Source organism: Brachycentrus maculatus, unplaced genomic scaffold, assembly GCF_059751285.1.
Source record: "Brachycentrus maculatus isolate JH-2025_06_01 unplaced genomic scaffold, ASM5975128v1 h1tg000306l, whole genome shotgun sequence".
Taxonomy (NCBI): Eukaryota; Metazoa; Arthropoda; class Insecta; order Trichoptera; family Brachycentridae; genus Brachycentrus; species Brachycentrus maculatus.
Genome location: NW_028281056.1, coordinates 944,563 through 964,397, shown reverse-complemented (window position 1 = coordinate 964,397; position 19,835 = coordinate 944,563). Strand labels below are relative to the sequence as shown.

The window sequence follows — 19,835 nt, the reverse complement described above, 5'->3', positions numbered from 1 at the left end:
GGAACCCCACACTCCTCTATCCTGACATACACTCCTCGCCTCCTTCACATCCATACATTTAGTCATCCATGCCCTCCTATTAGGGACGCACCGATCAAGCGCACGGATCCGAAGAAAGACCGCCAAAGGCACAAGCCAATCCAAACCAATTGTCGTTTTATCACGCTCACTGAAGTGCTGGACAGTAAAATTTCTAGAAAAAATAGAATTATATCTACTGCTTTTCGGGCTTTTGTCCATCTTTCTTCGGCTCAGTGCTCTTAATCGGTGCGTGAAGACGTTGTGCGTAAATTCAATCACACTAAACTGTCATAGTCGCTTTTATTATTCAAAACCGGACTGCTGGATGGTAAAATTCTGTGTAGTCCCTTATGGTGGTAATTACCAAGTAATTTTACTTGAAAATCCTTCAACTTGAGAGTACATTTCAGTGACATCATATTGCTCACTCCTTTCAAGAACGTCATAAATCAAAAATCTGGATTTTTCAGTGGAACATTTTTAAAGTTTTAAAATATAATACAATGTATTCAAAATAAATATCAAGCCACTTATTGAACTTTTTACTGTGCAATAGATCTTTATAGGTAAAACCTGAAGGTTACTTCTACATTTGAAATATATTTAGTATATTTAAAAAAATAATTAAACAATACCTTTTCTTCAAAATGCAAAAACAACACCTTTTGCCCTGTAGCGGGTAAATATTATGTTAAAAATATGCCTCTTTTGCTGGGATATAGTACATTTTCTGGGCATTCCGAAAACATGCACAGCTGAAAATTGACGATTTTTGATTTATGACCTTCTTGAAAGGAGTGAGCGATATGACCTTTAGGGAACAATAATGGTATGGAAACTGGAACCAAGGTATGATGGGTTAGGAAAAAAACAATACATGTATAAAAATAATACTGCGTGCTATATTATTTATTGTTTACATAAAAAAATAAAATAAGCATATTTACAAAAAACAATAATGTAATTTTAAAACATTGCAAATGCTTTAAATCTTATATGTAAACATATTAAAAAAATCATAGTAAATTTAAAATTGTACCTTAAAAATAGGTAGTATACATAGTAATAGGTAATATTTTTTATTTACAAAGCTATTCCAAAGTTTCCCCCGCTAATCTATTCCCAATTGCTGACTTATGAATAATTTAAACTTGTATTTTTATAAACATATTAATATAACATTAAAAATAATGTAATTTTATTAATTTATAGAGTGTACAAAAGTTTTTCTTTTACTAATATAAAAATAGTCCGCCTCCATATTGTTATGGTCAGCATGCTCAGCTACCTTTCTGGAGGTCCCGGGTTCCATATTGCGTTTTATTTGGGTAAATAAACATTTTTCGGGCACCCTTGAAGATATTATTTTTTGATATCTCATCAAAGATGAAGAAGAATATGGAAGTCTGGGCATTTACGGGGCTTACGACCGTCATAGGCTGGTTTAAGTGATCACTTTACACACGTGTAACATTCACCAATTCTACCCATTATTGACAACCACACTACTCAAATTCTTGGAAGTTACCCTTAAAGATATTTTTACATAATATGTCACAACTTGAGAAGAGACATCTTTGATTTTTTTTTGTAAAGAAGAGTAGAGGTCCAACTAATCAACAAATTTTCTTTACTGATTATTCAAGTAATAATTTTCTGCCTCCGTGGTGTAATGGTTTTGCTACCTTTAGCTACCTGGAGGTCCCGGGTTCGATTACCAGAGGCGGGGGGTGAAAATAAATATTAGTGATTTTACACTCCAATATTTATTTGATATTACCCTGGACTGGTCCCTGAAGCGGAGGAGTTATCACCTTGCCTTCATGTAAGTAACGATCAAGATAGCACTGTTTCAATATAATGAAGTGCCCTATGCACCATTAGGTGCGGATAAGGGTTAGAAGAAAATAATTAATCAAGAATAAAAGGAGTCAAATAATAAGATAAAATAATAATAAAATAATAGTCAAATAATAATAAAATACAACACCTTGTATTTTCTTATTAATAAGAAAATACAAGGTGTTGTTTGTCTGCCAATCTACCACAATTCTATGGGATTTATTATGATATTTACCATCGAATCTTGAGATTTAAATAGATACAGTGCCCCATGCACCAATAGTTGTGCAAAAAAGGAATCTGTTTCTAAAATGTTTATAGAAATAATAGTGAAAAATCACCTCATGTATGGCACATGAGGTGAGAATCATCGCTAAAAAGAAATATTTTAATGTTAAGTTTTATCAACAGATGTCAGTATACCAATTATTAAAATATTTTCTTTTTCTAATGAAGAATAAATTTATTATGTATTTATTTATGCCTACACGGCAAAGAATTTACTTCTCATTATTATTTAGGCTTAAAAGTAAAAGAATAACATTTATTTACTAAATATTCAATCCTGTAACATACTTAACATAGTTTAATATAATTCACAAATCGCTCACTCCTTTCAACAATGTCATATACTTATCAATAAACTTGATTTTTCAGAAGATCGTTTTTAAAGTTTAAGAATAAAGTTTTAAAAATAAATGTCAAGCCACTTATTGAACTTTTTATTGTGCAACAGATCTTTAAAAGTAAAATCTGAAGGTTTTTTTCTCCATTTGAATAATATTTAGTATGTTTAAAAAAATTATTAAACAATACCTTCTTTTCAAAATGCAAAAACAACACTTTCTGCCCTGTAGCGGGTAAATATTAAGTTAAAAATATGCTGCTTTCGCTGGGATATAGTACATTTTCTGGGCATTCCGGAAACATGCACAACTGAAACTTGCCGATTTTTGATATGTGACGTTGTTGAAAGGAGTGAACGATATGTAAAATAATTAATAAATAGCATGATTACTATCTGTAACATAGGAAATACACCGTGAGACTGATTATACTTGATTCAAAACAAAATTCACTGACCATCAAAAATTTAACTTCCACAATGTTATCGATGTATCTTTTACACTCTCTCACTTTCCGTTACACTATTGAAATAATAATTTAAATTTAAAATATCTTATAAACATATCACATTTATCAAAAATAGCATAAGCCAAAAATTATTTAGGTGTTGACTAAAAATAAAAATACAATGAATCCTAATTACTTGTTCTACAATACACATACAGTTAAGTAAATATAAAAACCGGTTTTATATCTTAGCTTTTCTGACAGAAGTAAATATTGATGTATGACTACCAAATTGTCATAACTAACATTTAACCCTTTAAGTGCTGTTATATGAAAAAAACAACCAAACGGAGCTCACCAGTTGCCACTTGGAAAATTTACCAAATTTTATCTTCATGTTTTTTCATTTTTAACTTAAATCTTTTTTTACAACATTTTGAGTGTGTCCAAATACTTGTTCACAAAATCTGGATTATCTCCAATTACAGGAGTTATTTTCATATTATTTTTGACATCTCATCAAACATGAAGAAGAATATGGAAGTCTGGGCATTTACAGGGAAATGCCCAGACTTCCATATTCTTCTTCATCTTTGATGAGTGTCAAAAATAATATTAAATCTTTTTTATGATTATTATAGTTAGATTTGTTTTTTTGTATTGGGTTAAGTTTTTTTTTCACATTTTTATTGCCTCGGTTTTTGTTTTTTTTAACTAGACATTTGAACTGTATAAATTATGCAAACGCTTTAAATAAAAATATAAAATATCCTGATAGTTAAACTTCTATTTGTGTGGAAAAAATACCAGAGCATTAAGTGGTTAACACACATCCTTACGACTTATGTTTGAGGTTTATCATCCGATTTAGTGATGAATACAATAACCCCACAACTCGAAGGTTAAATGATTTTATTTTTCTTTCCCTAACTAACTTAAGGACCGATTTTCAACTAACCAAAAGGTTATTGTTTTTAATCACAATCCTTTGTAGGATTCAAGATGAAGGCACGGATGGCAATCGCAGAGCTAGGAGTTGCTTATGAAGCCGTTGTCGGCAGAACTGGTAGAATTCAATCTCCCTCGTGAAGTTCTTCCTGACGATGTCTTTGACACGTTCAGATACAGGAGGTTTGAAGGCGTTTCTGTTGATGCGATCAAAGTTGCTGAATTCATCTGAAAAATAAAAATAAAAGAATTAATAAAGAAAGTTCTTACTTATATTTTTAATAACATTTTACTTGGTAAATACCACTCCATAACACCTCCCCCTCCATACTGTAGTGGTTACTGCGCTAAGCTATCATGCTGGAGGTCCTGGGTTTGATTCACAAGAGGGTCAAAATAAATATTAGTGATTTTTCGGCCCAATATTTAATTAATATTACCCTGGACTAATACCCGAAGCGCAAGGCTGATCACCTTTCCTTTGTGTATTTAACGATCAAGATAACAATGATTCTAAACGATGCAGTATCCTATGCACCATTGGGTGCGGATAAGGGTTAGGAGAAAAAGAAGAAATACTACTGTTTATTAACCACTTAATAATTGAATTTTAGTAAGAAATTTCGTCAGCGTAGGAAATCGTAACCGACAAGTCGAAACAAGACTGCCCGAACCCTGGCAATAAAAACAAATACATCAAAATATTTGCCTCGGGTAAATAGAGGAATACCATAAGTTGTGTTACACTTTGCCCGAGCAGCACTCTAGATCATCAATATAATAAAAATTCCTTGCCCGAGTCGCGCTCGGGCTAAACTGGGAACTGGTAAAAATTATTCTGACATGTATTCCACATCATTTGTGACATGTATGACGATGCATTCCACATCATTTAGCATTTTCATACACTGCACAGTCATTTTTGAGTTCAGAGTATGTTTATATTACTGTAAATCTTTATTTTCTACGACCTTTTGGCATTCTAACCATCCAAAGATAACAGGGTAGATGGGTTCTAATATTTATTATACTTTATCATACATAAACATACTAATTCTTTTCTAACTCTTATCCGCACACAATGGTGCACAGGGCAATGCATCTTGTTGACGCAGTGTTATCAATTAGATTGCTACTTACATGAAGGTAAGGTGATCACTACTGCGCTTCAGGGACCAGACCAGAGTAATATTGAATTAAATTAACGTGCAAAATCACTAATATTTATTTTCACCCCCTCCTGGGAATCGAACCAGGGACCTCTAGCATGGTAGCGATTCATGCTTGCCATTACACTACAGAGGCAGACATATAAACAACAAACATACTAAACTTCATGTTAATTGTTGGTTAATTATGAAAATCAAATTAGGTTATTTTTCATAACACTTTGATTTTTGTGCATGTCAGTAAAGCATTAAACATAGAAACATTATCAACGACTATATGATATTATCTTTTCTTGTTTGGAGTGAAATATCAAATAAAACACATGGGTAGCACAAACAAATATGTTTTTCAACGCTGTCAGATTTCTTGTTGCCTAATTGCCGTATTATCCATCAAATTAATTTCAGTTGCATGTTAACAGTTCTGAAAGCCATTGTTATAATCTAATGTACGTTGCAAGCATTGCAACACGTGTAACCTGTGCAATTGAATCATTATTTAACAGTGTACACAAATCCTTAATGGTTTTACAATAATACATACGAGAATTCTTATCAAAGGTTATTTAAATTTGTTTTTGATCAGTATCTTCTCAGAAAACAATCTGTATACTTAAAATTGTAAATGTTTATTTAATTAAAGTCTTATGTCTTTTAAATTTTTCACCTATTGCTTTAAAATTTTGACACAATATTGCTATTTAACACATGCGTGTAACAAAGCACACTGAAATACTGGTATATTTATATCACAATTTTATTCTTAAGAGAACTGCGTAGGAGCTAAGTTCTTGTGCTTGGAGAGGGACTCACACTCAATATTTGTTGATTGTACTAAAATAAGGATATTATAAAGTAATTTTTCTTTCTGTAGTTTTTGTGTTTTTATATTTTCTTATAAATTTTTTTCAATTTCTTATGTATAACAGGCATTTTTTATTTAAAAAAACAGTTTGCAATCTTCTCTTTTGGTATCCGTTTTAATCATTAATATTGATGGTTATTAAAATATTTGGTTCACAAACTTATTTAAAAAAAATTAAATACTTGTATGATACCTAAAGTAACCATACGTCCCGTTTTGAATGGGACCGATTCGTTTTTAGATATAAATTATAATTATACGTCCAATTATAAAACACCATATTTTTCATATTTATATTATATATTTCGTTTATTACTTTATGAACATTCCTTTTCTTTTATTATGTAATACATAAAAACTAAGAAATAATATGTGTTTTCTTGAATATACATACTATTACGTAAAAATTGATAGATGTCCCGTTTTGAGGACAAAAAAAAAGGTCACTTTAATGATACAGCTTATTGAGTTTTATTTCATTCAGTGGTATTATACATGTCATTCCACAAAGTTAATGCCGTATCAATAAAGAATAATCACAAATTCTTGTAATTTTAATGGAATTGCTTGGATATATGATTTAATATATATCAAAGTACACGTGCAGTGATTGGCAATGTGTTAATTGCATCAAAACACGTGTCACAACGCAAAAGTGGTATTTACCGAGTAAAATTTCAATTATAAATGATAAGACTAGACTGAAATTTAACCCTTTTCACTCTGACCATTTTTTCTCATAACTGATCAGCTAATCTGATAAAAAAAATGCGACGTTTTTCTACCATTAATATAAATATATGGTTCCCTTATTTTGGGACACTCTGTCTGGCAATTCGTATGACCATGTTAATTAAGATTAACTGTATTTATCTGAAATATTTCTTGGTAGAATATACTTGGGTGATAGAGAAATCAGTGATTAAAGTTATACCTGCGCCGGGCTAGATATTGTGGCTCACGGAGCTGCCTACTAGAATCATACGGGCCAGAATGTCTGGCCTACAGTGTGTTAAGAGTTAAAGAGGATTATGTATTATTTTCACAGAAGAGATGTACTCACTCCAATAAACCTGGGAAGCTCCTTGGAAGAACCTGGGAATATAGTTTTCTAGAACTGTCAATGTAGAATTGAGATCCTCTAACACCCCAACGACAGCGTAATGCTTCTCTACTGCCCGTTTAGCTCTCTCCATAGCACCAATTGTATTAAATGGTCTGGAAACAAAAACATCAGTCTTGTGAATAATTGGTGAATGTTACACGTGTGTAAAGTGATCACTTAAACCAGCCTATGAAAGTCGTCAGCACCGTAAATACCCAGACTTCCATATTCTTCTTTATCTTTGATGAGATGTCAAAAAATAACATGTACATCAGTCTTAATTGTTACCATCTTATTTATATCAACATTTTGATAGTTCAACATAGATGAAGAAAAATATGTGTTATTTACAGGTCTTATGACCTGTCATAGGCTGGTTAAGTTAAGTGGTTAAAATAACTTAACACACGTGTAACATTTACCATTCTACCCATGATTGACAACCACACTACTCAATTTTTTTTTTAATTTTCAAAACTTAAATTTATGTCATAAATCTCATTATTGTAATCCGGTGTATGTATCATAATTATAATTTTGCATATATCAGAATAAAAGTGTTTCCCGCTATGTGAAATAATCCGGGAAGAATTTTGCATACATTTTGGAGATGTTTTTACAATTTGTAAATGATGAATTGAACATTGAAATTGTATAATGTATTATTGAATGATAAGCAACATTCAACTTACGTGCACTCGTCTTCATGCCCGCAAAAGAACAAGGACTGTCTGCGGTGGTCTCCGATTCCCTCGTGTGTCACCCCCTCTACATATCTGCACTCCCGGTCACCGCTCAGCACACAGTCCTCAAAATTCTGAAATTTTAATGCTAGCTTTAAAAAAAAAACATAAAATGGCATTACATATAAACATATACAGGGTTATTGGTAACTCGATGTGTTCCCGGCAGGACGAGGTAGGGGGAACGCAAATGCAAGAAATTTAAGCAAAACCATGTATGGCCGAATGTTAAGTTAGTTTTTGAGATATGTATGTATTTGGAATTTAGCGATTTTATGAAAAATACCCATTTTTGGACGTTAGTGACAGAATAAAAAAAATTGGCTTATTGAGTGCCATAATTTTTTTTATTGGCAGGTGACAATAATAACAAAGCTTAATAATCAATAAAATACCAAAAAACAGTTATAATTTGATAACTTTAATTAATCTTATGGTGTTTTTCATTTTTATAATATTGTTTACGTTACTTGACAAAAAAAAATCATACAGTTTTAAAAACAGTATCACATTAAACGTACGAATTACTTAAAAAAACATTCTCGATTCGTAAGCTTTCGAAAAAGATATAAAAACCTCTATTTTTATTAGAAAAACACATTAAAAACTAATTTTAACTACTACAGAGTGTCCGGCTACTTCTAACCCTTTCCTCGGATTGTTTCGCTTTTGTTTAGTGACCAATTTGTCATTAATAACACCCATCCAATTGGCAGAAAATCTGTTGTGTAGAACATTTTCTGTAGTAGTTAAAATAACCATAAACAATAACAATAAACATTTAAAAAATAAAACAGTTCCTCCTTTCTTCATCCTTCAACGTCCCAAGGACACAAATCTAATATTTAGACTAGCTACCCTTACCTTCACATACGGTTTTTTATTTATTGTCACTGCAGACAGTTGGTAGAATTCCATATTGAATTGTTGGGCAATTTATCCAAAATTAAAGAAGGCTTATTGGATTGAATTCTACATTTATTTATGTATATGTTAATACGTGACGCGTTTCGTCTTATTAAGACATTATCAAACACATTATAGAGTGTTTGATAATGTCTTAATAAGACGAAACGCGTCACGTATTAACATATACATAAATAAATGTAGAATTCAATCCAATAAACCTTGTTTAATTTTGGAAATATTACCCAACAATTCACATACGGTGTTTGAAAATACTGAATGCGGAACTCGTTTCACAATAGATTTTAATAAATAGTAGTATTTACCAAGAAATAATTAATTAGTTTTATTATTTTTTACTTTATTAAAGATTCAATTTATTTGGTCGAATCTGCCGACCCCTGCTTTCATCCGTGCTACCGTTGTATTACAATATGTATTATATTATTATATTTAGATCTCCAAATTGGAAACGGGATTCGCCATCTCCTCGTACAATAAGGAAATCACTTTTGCAGATATGAGTGAAAATTCTGCATCTGCATTCCCCATGGAAACCGTTAGATTAATTCAATCTCCCAAGTCAGATTGTGCAAGCTCCCATAAAAATAACATTATGTTAAATCGTGATGAGCCTTGCAGATTGCAATTATCAACGGGAAATAGGAAGTACTTCAGGTATTCACATTATGATAGTATTTTAAAATTTCGGTAAATACAAAATATCGATAAAATTATTATCATTTCATTAATTGATTCGGCAGTCACTTTGTGGTAATACTTATGAATTTTTTACTCTTTACCTGTCAGTAACTCTTTTCTTTTCTAAACCATGTATTTATTTCGAAGAAATACTTATTTTTTTAATGCAAATGTGGTGTTTTAAAAAATTACAATTGCGTTAAATGTTACCTGGGTTTAAAGAAATAAGTTGCGACTTATCGTATATTGGGTCCAAAGTAATGAATACATCGAAAACTGTCTCACAATGGATTTCAAGGGGATATTCGCAAAGACAGAACTCATTCGCCGGCCAACTACCAAAGAGGTAAAACGTCTTTCAACGCCTAATGTTTTTAAAGAATTTATATTGGATATATTTTTTTGATTTTTAGAATACTTGTATAAGGAATCAAAAATAGCTCTTTACCTTTTAATACCTATTTTTTTCAAAACCACATTATTATTTCAAAGAAAAAGTTATTTTTTCAATACAAAAATGGTGTTTTAGGAAAAAATATCAATGACGTAAAATGTTACCTAGGTTTCGAGAAAATTAAGTCGCGTATTTACCAAGTAAAATTTAAAATTAAAAATACAAAAAATAAAAATTAAATATTGGACTTACCTATTGCCTTTTAGGTTGCATAAAAGAAGAATTAATTTATATTTTTAGTGATTCAAGAACAAGGTTTCTAAATTGGTTCATATACATATATTGGACTTCCGAGAATTCGAGTAGTGTGGTTGTCAATAATGGGTAGAATTGGTGAATGTTACAAGTGTGTAAAGTGATCACTTAAACCAGCCTATGACGGTCGTCAGCCCCGTAAATGCCCAGACATCCATATTTTTCTTCATCTTTGATGAGATGTCAAAAAAATAATACGAAAATAACTCCTGTAATTGGAGATAAACCAGATTTTGTGCATTTTATGTAACAAGTATTTGGACACACTCAAAATGTTGTAAATACTTAAAGTTACTTTGACCTAATGAGGTATACCAGTATGTTTGATTGTGTACTATGTATTTTTCATATTATGATGATTTGTGTCGATTTTACTGTGGCGCCATATCTAAATCGACACAAATGTATATCAATGTTTATGAAATAATCATTGATATACAGCCCCGTAAATGCCCAGACTTCCATATTCTTCTTCATCTTTGATGAGATGTCAAAAAATAATATATTTTTATGATTATATTAGTATAAAATTGAACAGTACAGTGTTATGTTGGTCGTTAGTGCCATGTAGATAAACGCACTTTTCTACCGTACCAAATATAGCACATATTTTGGGATAAAAAAATCCTCCTGGTTTCCAAATGGATAGACCATAAATTAACAGATGGTGATTCAATTAGTCGAAAAATTTGTTGTCGTTATCTGACAAACTCTGGCCTGAAGCATACTGTTATGTGTAAGAAAAACGAGGGTGGCTGGAGGCGTTTGAGATGTGGTGCTAAAGGCGCATGTTGGGGATTTAGCAGGGCTGGTGAATCTGGATGCTTACTAAATAAAGTAACCAAACAAAGAGTCAAATGGATAGTCCATATTATAAGACACCCAGGCCTGCTTCTTACAAATGCGGAAGGCACGTGCAAAGGCACAAGCTACAGAGGATAACCCGCTTAACCTACATGGACCAAATTATCTCCGACATGCTCTGTAGCGGGTACGTCGAGTTGAAGAGATAGATAGAGAAGTGAACCAATCATCACACATATTGTAACCAAGGAATACGAATGTACAATTGAAAGTTTAAGAATAAATTAAATATTTGCAATATAATGCAATATATCGTTCCGAACATTTTTAATTTGTTGCCGACGGATGTTAGAGGTCAAAATAAAATATGGAACAAAGGCAAAATAAAGGAATTGGTGAATGATCAAGAGTTAATTTTATGAAAATTGTAAAATTTTTATATTCTTAATTTTTCTTTTTTTGTGTATATTAGATTAAAATGGTTAAAAACAATGAAAAATGTATTAAAAAAGAACTCCACCGACAAGACACACAAGGTGGCTTGGTGGGTCTCTGCAAAAAATTAAATATGCTTAAAATTGTGATTTAAATAATTATATAGGTACAAATATGTTAATAATAAAAAAAAAACATAAAATGTTTACCATTTTTAGCCATTCAGGATCCGGAAGTGGGAGGTCTGGGAAGGCGCGTTTCCTTTCTACGTAATACCATGGAGCTCGTACGTAGTAATACCATGATATCACCCTTTCTACCGGGTCGCGTACCAAGTTCACATATATGGGCTCCGGGAGGTTATATCTGCAAAATAAATAAATAAATAAAATGTAAGGAATGTGGGAATGTTGGTGACACAGTGGCGACAACAACGTAGGCGAATTGTGTATGTACCAGCATAGTCTGGCAAGCGGCATTCTAGATTTGTCTCCCCTAGGAACCAGTCACTCAGAGCTACCTAGTAACTTACATATACAGGGTGGCGCAAAATTAATCACCCTATCGGAAGATGTTATAATTTTTGCAAATGGTGTCTTACGTCAATCATATTTAACATTTTTGAACTAGACAGCTACAGTATACAAAAAAAATTATAAAAATTTTCAACCTTAATCCATAAAATGAATAATAAAAAAACAGAAATGAACGATATTTTTGTTAATATTGACATTATCAAACTAGAGTAGTTTATGCCCTAATAAGGCGAAACAGTTGTCATGAATTTTTCTGTTTGCTAAAAACAAATCATACAACTGATTAGACCCATAAAATTCAGTGTTTGATTTGAAAATACAATATAAATCAGGAAGTTTTTTAAATTAAACGACAAACCAATAAATATATTTTATTATAATTACTTACTGAGAAAAATTGGTGAAACAGACGTGCTTGATGTACACTGAGGGGGGTTCATAAGCTGCAACTTGTGCCGCCAGCTGTAGCTGATCAGCGGGCGCTAGACGGATCGTTTCTACTCTCTGAACGTGATCTCTGTGAAACCCTGGAAAATTATGATTATGTTTTAAACAAAATTCATCTATGCAATCACTATAGCCACCTATGAAATCGAGGCAAGAGCAGATCCTTCTATGTAGAACGAAATCTCAACTTCAAAACCTCTGAGATGACGCCAATTGCAACGGTGATAGAAATTGTAGCTTTGAAAGGTTAAACAAAAAAAAATATTCTTCCTTTTCTTCAAATCCGCACCTGAAGGTGCATAGGGCACTGTATAATATAAACACAGTGTTATATTGATCGTTTTAACACATGTGAGTAAAGGTGATCAGCCCTCCGATTCAGGTACCAGTCTAGGGTAATATTGAATTAATATAGTATTAGAGTGAAAAATCACTTGTATTAATTAGACCCTGAGAAGAGAACCCGGGACCTCCATTACGGTATCTGAGCGTATTGACCATAACGTTACGGAGGCGGACTTATTTATTACGGAGAGTTAAATGTATAATTTAAATGAAATATTACCAAATTGATTCCTCAGCGATAGTCTTCTGAGGAGTTCCATGAAGGTCTGGCTTCCAACCTTCGGCACCCTGTTGAAGAAGAGGATGTCTAGTCCGGCGTGACGCGTGTTATTTAGTTTATGTGGAGAGAGATACTCCATCTGGAAAAATAAGAAATTTTTGGATATAAAATAAATATATGTTTATAGGTGTCTTGATTTATAACATCTGTCTTTTCTCTTTATATGAAAGACGACGGAAGTCCGAGTATCTCAGGTTAACGACCTGGCATTTGGCTGGCTTAAGCGATCACTTTATACACTTGTGTAACGTTCACCAGTCTGCCCATTATTGAACATTCATATTGCATTAATTTTGAGACCTGTATATATGCAATGGATTCAGAACTTTCCGCATGTGGGTACAATGTTCGAGCCCTATTCCCTGCATTCATCTTTATTTTGCCAACTTCATGTTTCACTTCAATGCATTAGGATTGGAACCAGAACTCCGTTGTGTACTGCCAGTTTAGCTATCGCTGATTTGTTTTTATTTGCTGATATATAACTGATTTCAGTGCACCATTCTATCCGTTTCTCACATTTACTCTCCTTTGTGTATCTTTATCAACCTTTCCATCACTAGAAAACATACTTCCCAAATATAGGAGATCATCTACCTGTTGCAAATTTTCCCCATTTACTACTATTTTACTCCCAGATCTACATACAATCATCTCTTTACTAGATTTGTCAACTGATTTGTCAATAGATTTTTCAACATTCATCAGCAATTCACTTTCCTTTGACACCAGCTTCTGCAAGTCTTCCCTATCTTTCCATCCTTAGAAAACTTCCAAATAAACGAAATCATCTACCTATTACAAAATTGCTTGTATGTTGTAAAAAAATTGCTAACTGTGACTTAGAACAAATTAAAGCGTAACATCTATTTGTGATAATTAAATACATTTTTTCTTAAGAATTATAACTTGATATATTTAATAATAATCACACATACCGAATTAGCCCGAGCGCAATATGGCGGAACGCGAAAAATTACATCCAATTTGGAATGTTAGATTCGCGATACACATCCAATATCCGCTCCAATTCATTAGAAAAATATCGTTTCCCGTTAAAGGAAGTTTTGATGAGTATCTGATGATTGTCAGAGAACTGTAATATAGTTATTACATAATTGGCCAATTAACGTTCAACGTAGGTGCATTGTGCAACATCTGTACTGGGGTGAATCGCAAGAGAAAGGCAAATCCATCAGCACTATATTAAAAAATTTCAAATTGTAAAATAAGTATTAAAATCAATCTATATTATTTTTATTTTTATTAATATTGATTCAGCAGTCACATTGTCGTAATATCTCTTCTTCTTCTTCCTCGTTCTATTCCAATTATCGTCTTTATAGCACGACATATTAATTTTTCTAAATGTAAAATAACTGTAAAATTTAGATTTTTTTTCATTTCATTAATATTGACCCATGGCGATATCTTTTAATATCTATCCATTTTTAAATCAAATTGCACTTGGTAAATAACATTTTTGATTAAAATCTCTTGTGATACGTGTTTCGATGCGTTCCACATCATTTTCATGGATTACGGTGGTTAGAAATGATGCGGAATGCACAGGAGCAAATATTATAATAGATTTTAAGAAATAGTGGTATATGCCAAGCAAAATTTACATTAAAAATAGATAGGTATGACCACAGAGTGGCTGCCGAATTAATTAATGAGATTATTAAAATTATAACTTGCGTACGAAAGGAATCGAACAACAGTGCATATATTATGTCTTTCAACAATTAATGCAATATGGATGTTCGAAAATGGGCAGAATGGTGAACGTTATAGAAGCGTATAAAGTGATCTCGTAAACCAAAAACGCTAGGTCATAATCCCTGGAATGCCTCCATCTTCTTTGGTATAATTTTTTTTAGATGTTTTGTCTCAAATTGAGTCAAAATGTTGATATATCATCATGAATGTATGATAGAAATAAATATTTTTTTTAAAATATGAAAATAAACTTAGTTACAAATCTATACGATTATTTTTGGAGAACGACCCTTTAACAATTATTTCTAACTAAGGCTGTATGTTCGTGTTCTATTGAGATTGTTAAGAACAATAAAGGTAACTGCTTTAAATTACTATATTTGTTGAGACATGTTCATAAAGATAATTTTTGGGATATTTATGGTTCATTTATGAAGCGCCTTAGTGTACTATGATGGTCGTTAAGTCATTTATAGCGTCAGTATAGGGTTGCCATCCGTTTAGATTTTAGATATATAGAGACATGCCACCGTTTTGGACATTATGTCCCGGCATCCCATAAACGATGAAATGTCCCGGTATTTAAAAAAAAAATCATTAAACAAAGAGTTAATGCCCTAACAAGGCGAAACGATTGTCACAATATAATTTTTTATGTGTTTTTGTTAATAAAATACAACTTAGTAGACTCAAAAAATCTGTGTTGATTTAAAATTAATACATAAAGAGTACAGTACCTACTAAGAATCATATATCGCACACTCCTTTCAACAACGTCATTTATCAAAAATCGTCAATTTTTTAATTTTCGGAATGCCCATAAAATCTACTATATCCCAGCAAAAGCGGCATATTTTTAACTTAATATTTACCCGCTACGGGGCAGAAAGTGTTGTTTTTGCATTTTGAAGGAATGGTATAGTTTAATTATTTTTTTAAATATACTAAATATTTTTCAAATGGAAAAAAAAAACATTCAGGTTTTACCTAAAAAGATCTGTTGCATACTAAAAAGTTCAATAAATGGCTTAATATTTATTTTGAATACATTTCGTTATACTTTTAAATATTCACATAAAACGATCTCCTGAAAAATTAAGATTTTTGATATATGACGTTGTTGAAAGGAGTGAGCGATATGTAATATATAGATTTAGATAACGATTTAATTTTTATGTCGTTTAATGCCTCGGGTTCGATTCCCAGGGAAGTCAAAATAAATATGGGTGATTTCCACTCTCATGTTTATTTTATCACCCTGGACTGGTACAAGACGCGCAGGGCTGATTACCTTGTCTTTATGCAATTAACGATCAAGATAACACTGCATTGATACGATGCAGTACCCTATGCACCATTGGGTGCGGATAAGGGTTAAAAGATTTAAAAAAAAATACTTAGTACCTACTTAGATTTAGAAAGCGTTTAAGTTTTAATTTTTTTTAAATAAGTACACCGCGGTTCAATATTTTCACAATTGTTCGGCGATTTTTGAAAACTTAGCACCTTCTTTGAATGGTTTTGTGTTTCACCTTTGCTAAGGCAAAAGGTGATATCTTAAAATTTTAATAAAGGCATACAACAACAAAAAAAACCTTAAGAGGTGAGATAAAAGTCATCTTTTCACGTGACCACCACCTCCAAAGTGTAGTGATTATCACATTTGGCTATAGTGATCATAGATTTGTAATAAAAGCGGAAAAAATCTATTAAGATAATTCGTTTATTTCCCGAATTGAAAATTTTATATGATTGTGATCGAGGCCGTGTTTGCGTGCACAAATAAAGTAACCAAATATGTTAACATCTTCCGTGTTTTGGTACATTTGTCTGTCGAGTCGTTAGCTATCACGTCTTCATTCTGAGGTCACGGGTTCAATCCCAGTGGTCATATCGCCGGCGTATCAGATTATCGTTCACGTGATGAGCTAATCACGTTAATTTCAGGTTGAGAAATGGGCGTTGACAGTGGCCTGGCATCATAATGAGGTATAACAAGTGAGCTTCGTGTTATGTTAAGACGTGAACGTAATTTAATTTATTAACTGTGAAAACTTAATGGATTAAGGGGATACAACATTTTGAGTGTGTCCAAATACTTGTTCACAAAATCTGGATTATCTCCAATTTCACGAGTTATTTTCATATCATTTTTAACATCTCATCAAAGATGAAGAAGAATATGGAAGTCTGGGCATTTACGGGTCATAGGCTGGTTTAAGTGATCACTTTACACACGTGTAACATTCACCAATTCTACCCATTATTGAAAACCACACTACTCAAATTCTTGGAAGTTCTATATATATGAACCAATAGATGTCTCTAGTGAAGTTCTAGTGATTCAAGAACAAGGTTTCTTTTCAATTCATTATTCATTCAAACTGATCACTTAAACCAGCCTATGACGGTCGTCAGCCCCGTAAATGCCCAGACTTCCATAATCTTCGTCATCATTGATGAGATGTTAAAAATAATACTATTAAGGGGATATTCGCAAAGACAGAAAACAACCGCCGAAGATGTAACATGTCTTTCAACGCCCTTTTTTTAAGGAATTTATTTCGGATATTTTTTTCATAATATATTAATATATTAAAAAAAATATATTTTTACTCTTTATTATTTTTATTATTTTTATTTTATAAATTTAATTAATATAGTTACATTTTTAAGTACAATATAATACATTTTCTAAACATTTATACATATCGCTCACTCCTTTCAAGAACGTCATAAATCAAAATACTTGATTTTTCAGTAGAACGTTTTTAAAGTTTAAAAATATAATACAATGTATTAATAATACAATAAATATCAAGCCACTTATTGAACTTTTTACTGCGTAACAGATCTTTTTAGGTAAAACCTGAAGGTTTTTTCTCCCTTTGAAAAATATTTAGTTTATTTAAAAAATAATTAAACCATACCTTTTCTTCAAAATGCAAAAACAACAGTTTCTGCCCTGTAGCGGGTAAATATTAAGTTAAAAATATGCCTGTTTTGCTGGGATATAGCACATTTCCTGGGCATTCCGAAAGCATGCACAACTGAAAATTGACGATTTTTGATTTATGACGTTCTTGAAAGGAGTGAGCGATATGGCAAACTTTTAGTTTTAGATTCGCTGTGCCTCTCCAAAAAAGAGATTGAGCTCTTGTGCTTGGAGAGGGACTTACACTCATGGTTTACTATTTTATATAATTAATTGTATAATAGCCTTTATTTATTTATTTTTTCAAGATGTAAATGTAATGATAATTTTTTTTAAAACTCTTTTCTTTTCAAAACCATATAATTATTACGAAAAAAACCTGTTTTTTCAATACAAACAGGTGTTATAAGAAAAAAAATCAACTTAACGTAAAATGTTACCTGGGTTTAGAAAAAAATAAATTTCATTTTATCGAATTTTTCATATAATTTTTTGACATCACAACGAAGATGAAGAAAATAATCATTTATCACTTAAACCCGCCCATGACGGTCGTAAACCCAATAAATGCCCAGACTTCCATGTTCTTCTTCATCTTTGTTGAGATGTCAAAAAATGTTCAATGTGTGTTTCAAGAAAATATATAATTGTGCGCGAAGACACGCGGCGAATTTTATATTTGCGAGTACCCTCTCAAAGGGGCATTGGCTTGCACCAGATGTTGGTGTGTTTTTGTTCAGAATCCATTGACCATGCGCCACAGTGTGACGAATGGTTGAGGTGTGACGTCTCCCGTGTGGTTAGGTATTCAGAATGCGATGGTTCTGTGTTATAACTCAAATAATTGTATCGAACTTGAGATTTACAGTTTGCGGTTTTGCATTCTAAGTAAGATGCAAATTTGAACCGAAGCGGTCGAAGTAACCATTCATGACTTCAGATTGCTCATACATACACTGTAATATAATTAATCGTAATTGATATTGCATTTCATCCGCCTCCGTAGCGTAATGGTCAGCACGCTCGGCTACCTTACTGGAGGTCCCGGGTTTGAATCCCAGGGGGGGGTTCAAATAAATATAAGTGATTTTTCAATCTTATATTTATTCAATATTACACTGGACTAGTACCTGAAGCGGAGGGCTGACCACCTTTCCTTCATGTGTTAACGATCAAGATAACACTGCGTTTATATGATGCAGTGCCCTATGCACCATTGGGGTGCGGACAAGGGTTCGAAGCTGAATTAATATTGCCGTTGAGTACCCAGCTCATCAAAAGGATCGAGAGTTTCAAGTACCTACTTGGGAGTGTACATAACTGAAAATGTCAGCCTTCAAAAGGAACTGAAGACTCGCAGGGTCCACATTTAACAGTATGAAGGCTGTCTGGAGATCGGATTTATGCTCGACGAAGACCAATGCCGCCTATACAATGCGTGCATTGATCCTGTTCTCTTACACGGCTGTAAAACATGGCACCTTACAAGGGCCCAGAGCAGCTGTATACTTAGCTTTGAAAGTAGGTGTCAGCGAATAGTTTTAGGCATGCGGTGGTTTGACTTGAGTAGGAATGAAGAGATAAAACGTAGGACGCGGAAAATATTGGTCACAACTGTCGTCAAGAAAAAGAAATTCAGTTAGCTAGGCCATGTACCCTACACTCCTCCCGAGAGCCTTAATCAAGCTTGCCTCTTTCACAAGGCATCAGGTTCGCGCCGCCCAGGATGACCACTGCCGACAATTCGTTTGAAGTTTTTATTAATAATTAATTAAAATATTCAGAAAAATATTTTACTCACTTTTCCAGAACTCTTCAACATTTTTGCCAATGTGCTAAGTTCCTGTGATGAAGCGCTACCACTGTTGATACCTGTAAAAAGAAAAAAAACTTATAAATAATAAAATAATATAGACTTGACAAAACTAACACAATTCAAACCCATACTAGTTAAACGTACGTAAATTTTAACATGATCGTTCGTATTTATGAGGCATTCTCTTATCACATTCCTCAAAATTACATTGCATTGTATGTAATGTGTACCAGATTATTATAATAAAAAATAGATAAAAATATTAGTGCGGAATATACGTAATGTGATTGAAATATTAATTAATTATGCAGGTAAGACATAATAAAAACCTGTGAAACGATTTCGCATCCGTGTATGCGTTCAAATATAAATATAGTTATATTGCGTACATCAGTATGTAAGAATATATGTATCATTCCGCTCACTCATTT

The 19,835-nt window shown here is 32.5% G+C and overlaps 1 protein-coding gene across 1 annotated transcript in view; it reads right to left on the bottom strand.

Annotated features, from left to right (window-relative positions):
• Positions 1 to 3,511: 3,511 nt before the first annotated feature.
• Positions 3,512 to 19,835, bottom strand: part of pip (heparan sulfate 2-O-sulfotransferase pipe) — a 183,844-nt gene continuing 167,520 nt past the window's right edge. Inside the window, exons 3-9 of the mRNA XM_088267864.1 lie at positions 19,390 to 19,460; positions 12,872 to 13,010; positions 12,248 to 12,386; positions 11,533 to 11,689; positions 7,717 to 7,841; positions 6,983 to 7,137; positions 3,512 to 4,113 (exon numbers count right to left, since the gene is read on the bottom strand). Coding sequence (XP_088123990.1) covers positions 3,935 to 4,113; positions 6,983 to 7,137; positions 7,717 to 7,841; positions 11,533 to 11,689; positions 12,248 to 12,386; positions 12,872 to 13,010; positions 19,390 to 19,460 — 965 coding nt within the window. The 3' untranslated portion in view covers positions 3,512 to 3,934. The remainder of the gene's footprint in view (positions 4,114 to 6,982; positions 7,138 to 7,716; positions 7,842 to 11,532; positions 11,690 to 12,247; positions 12,387 to 12,871; positions 13,011 to 19,389; positions 19,461 to 19,835) is intronic.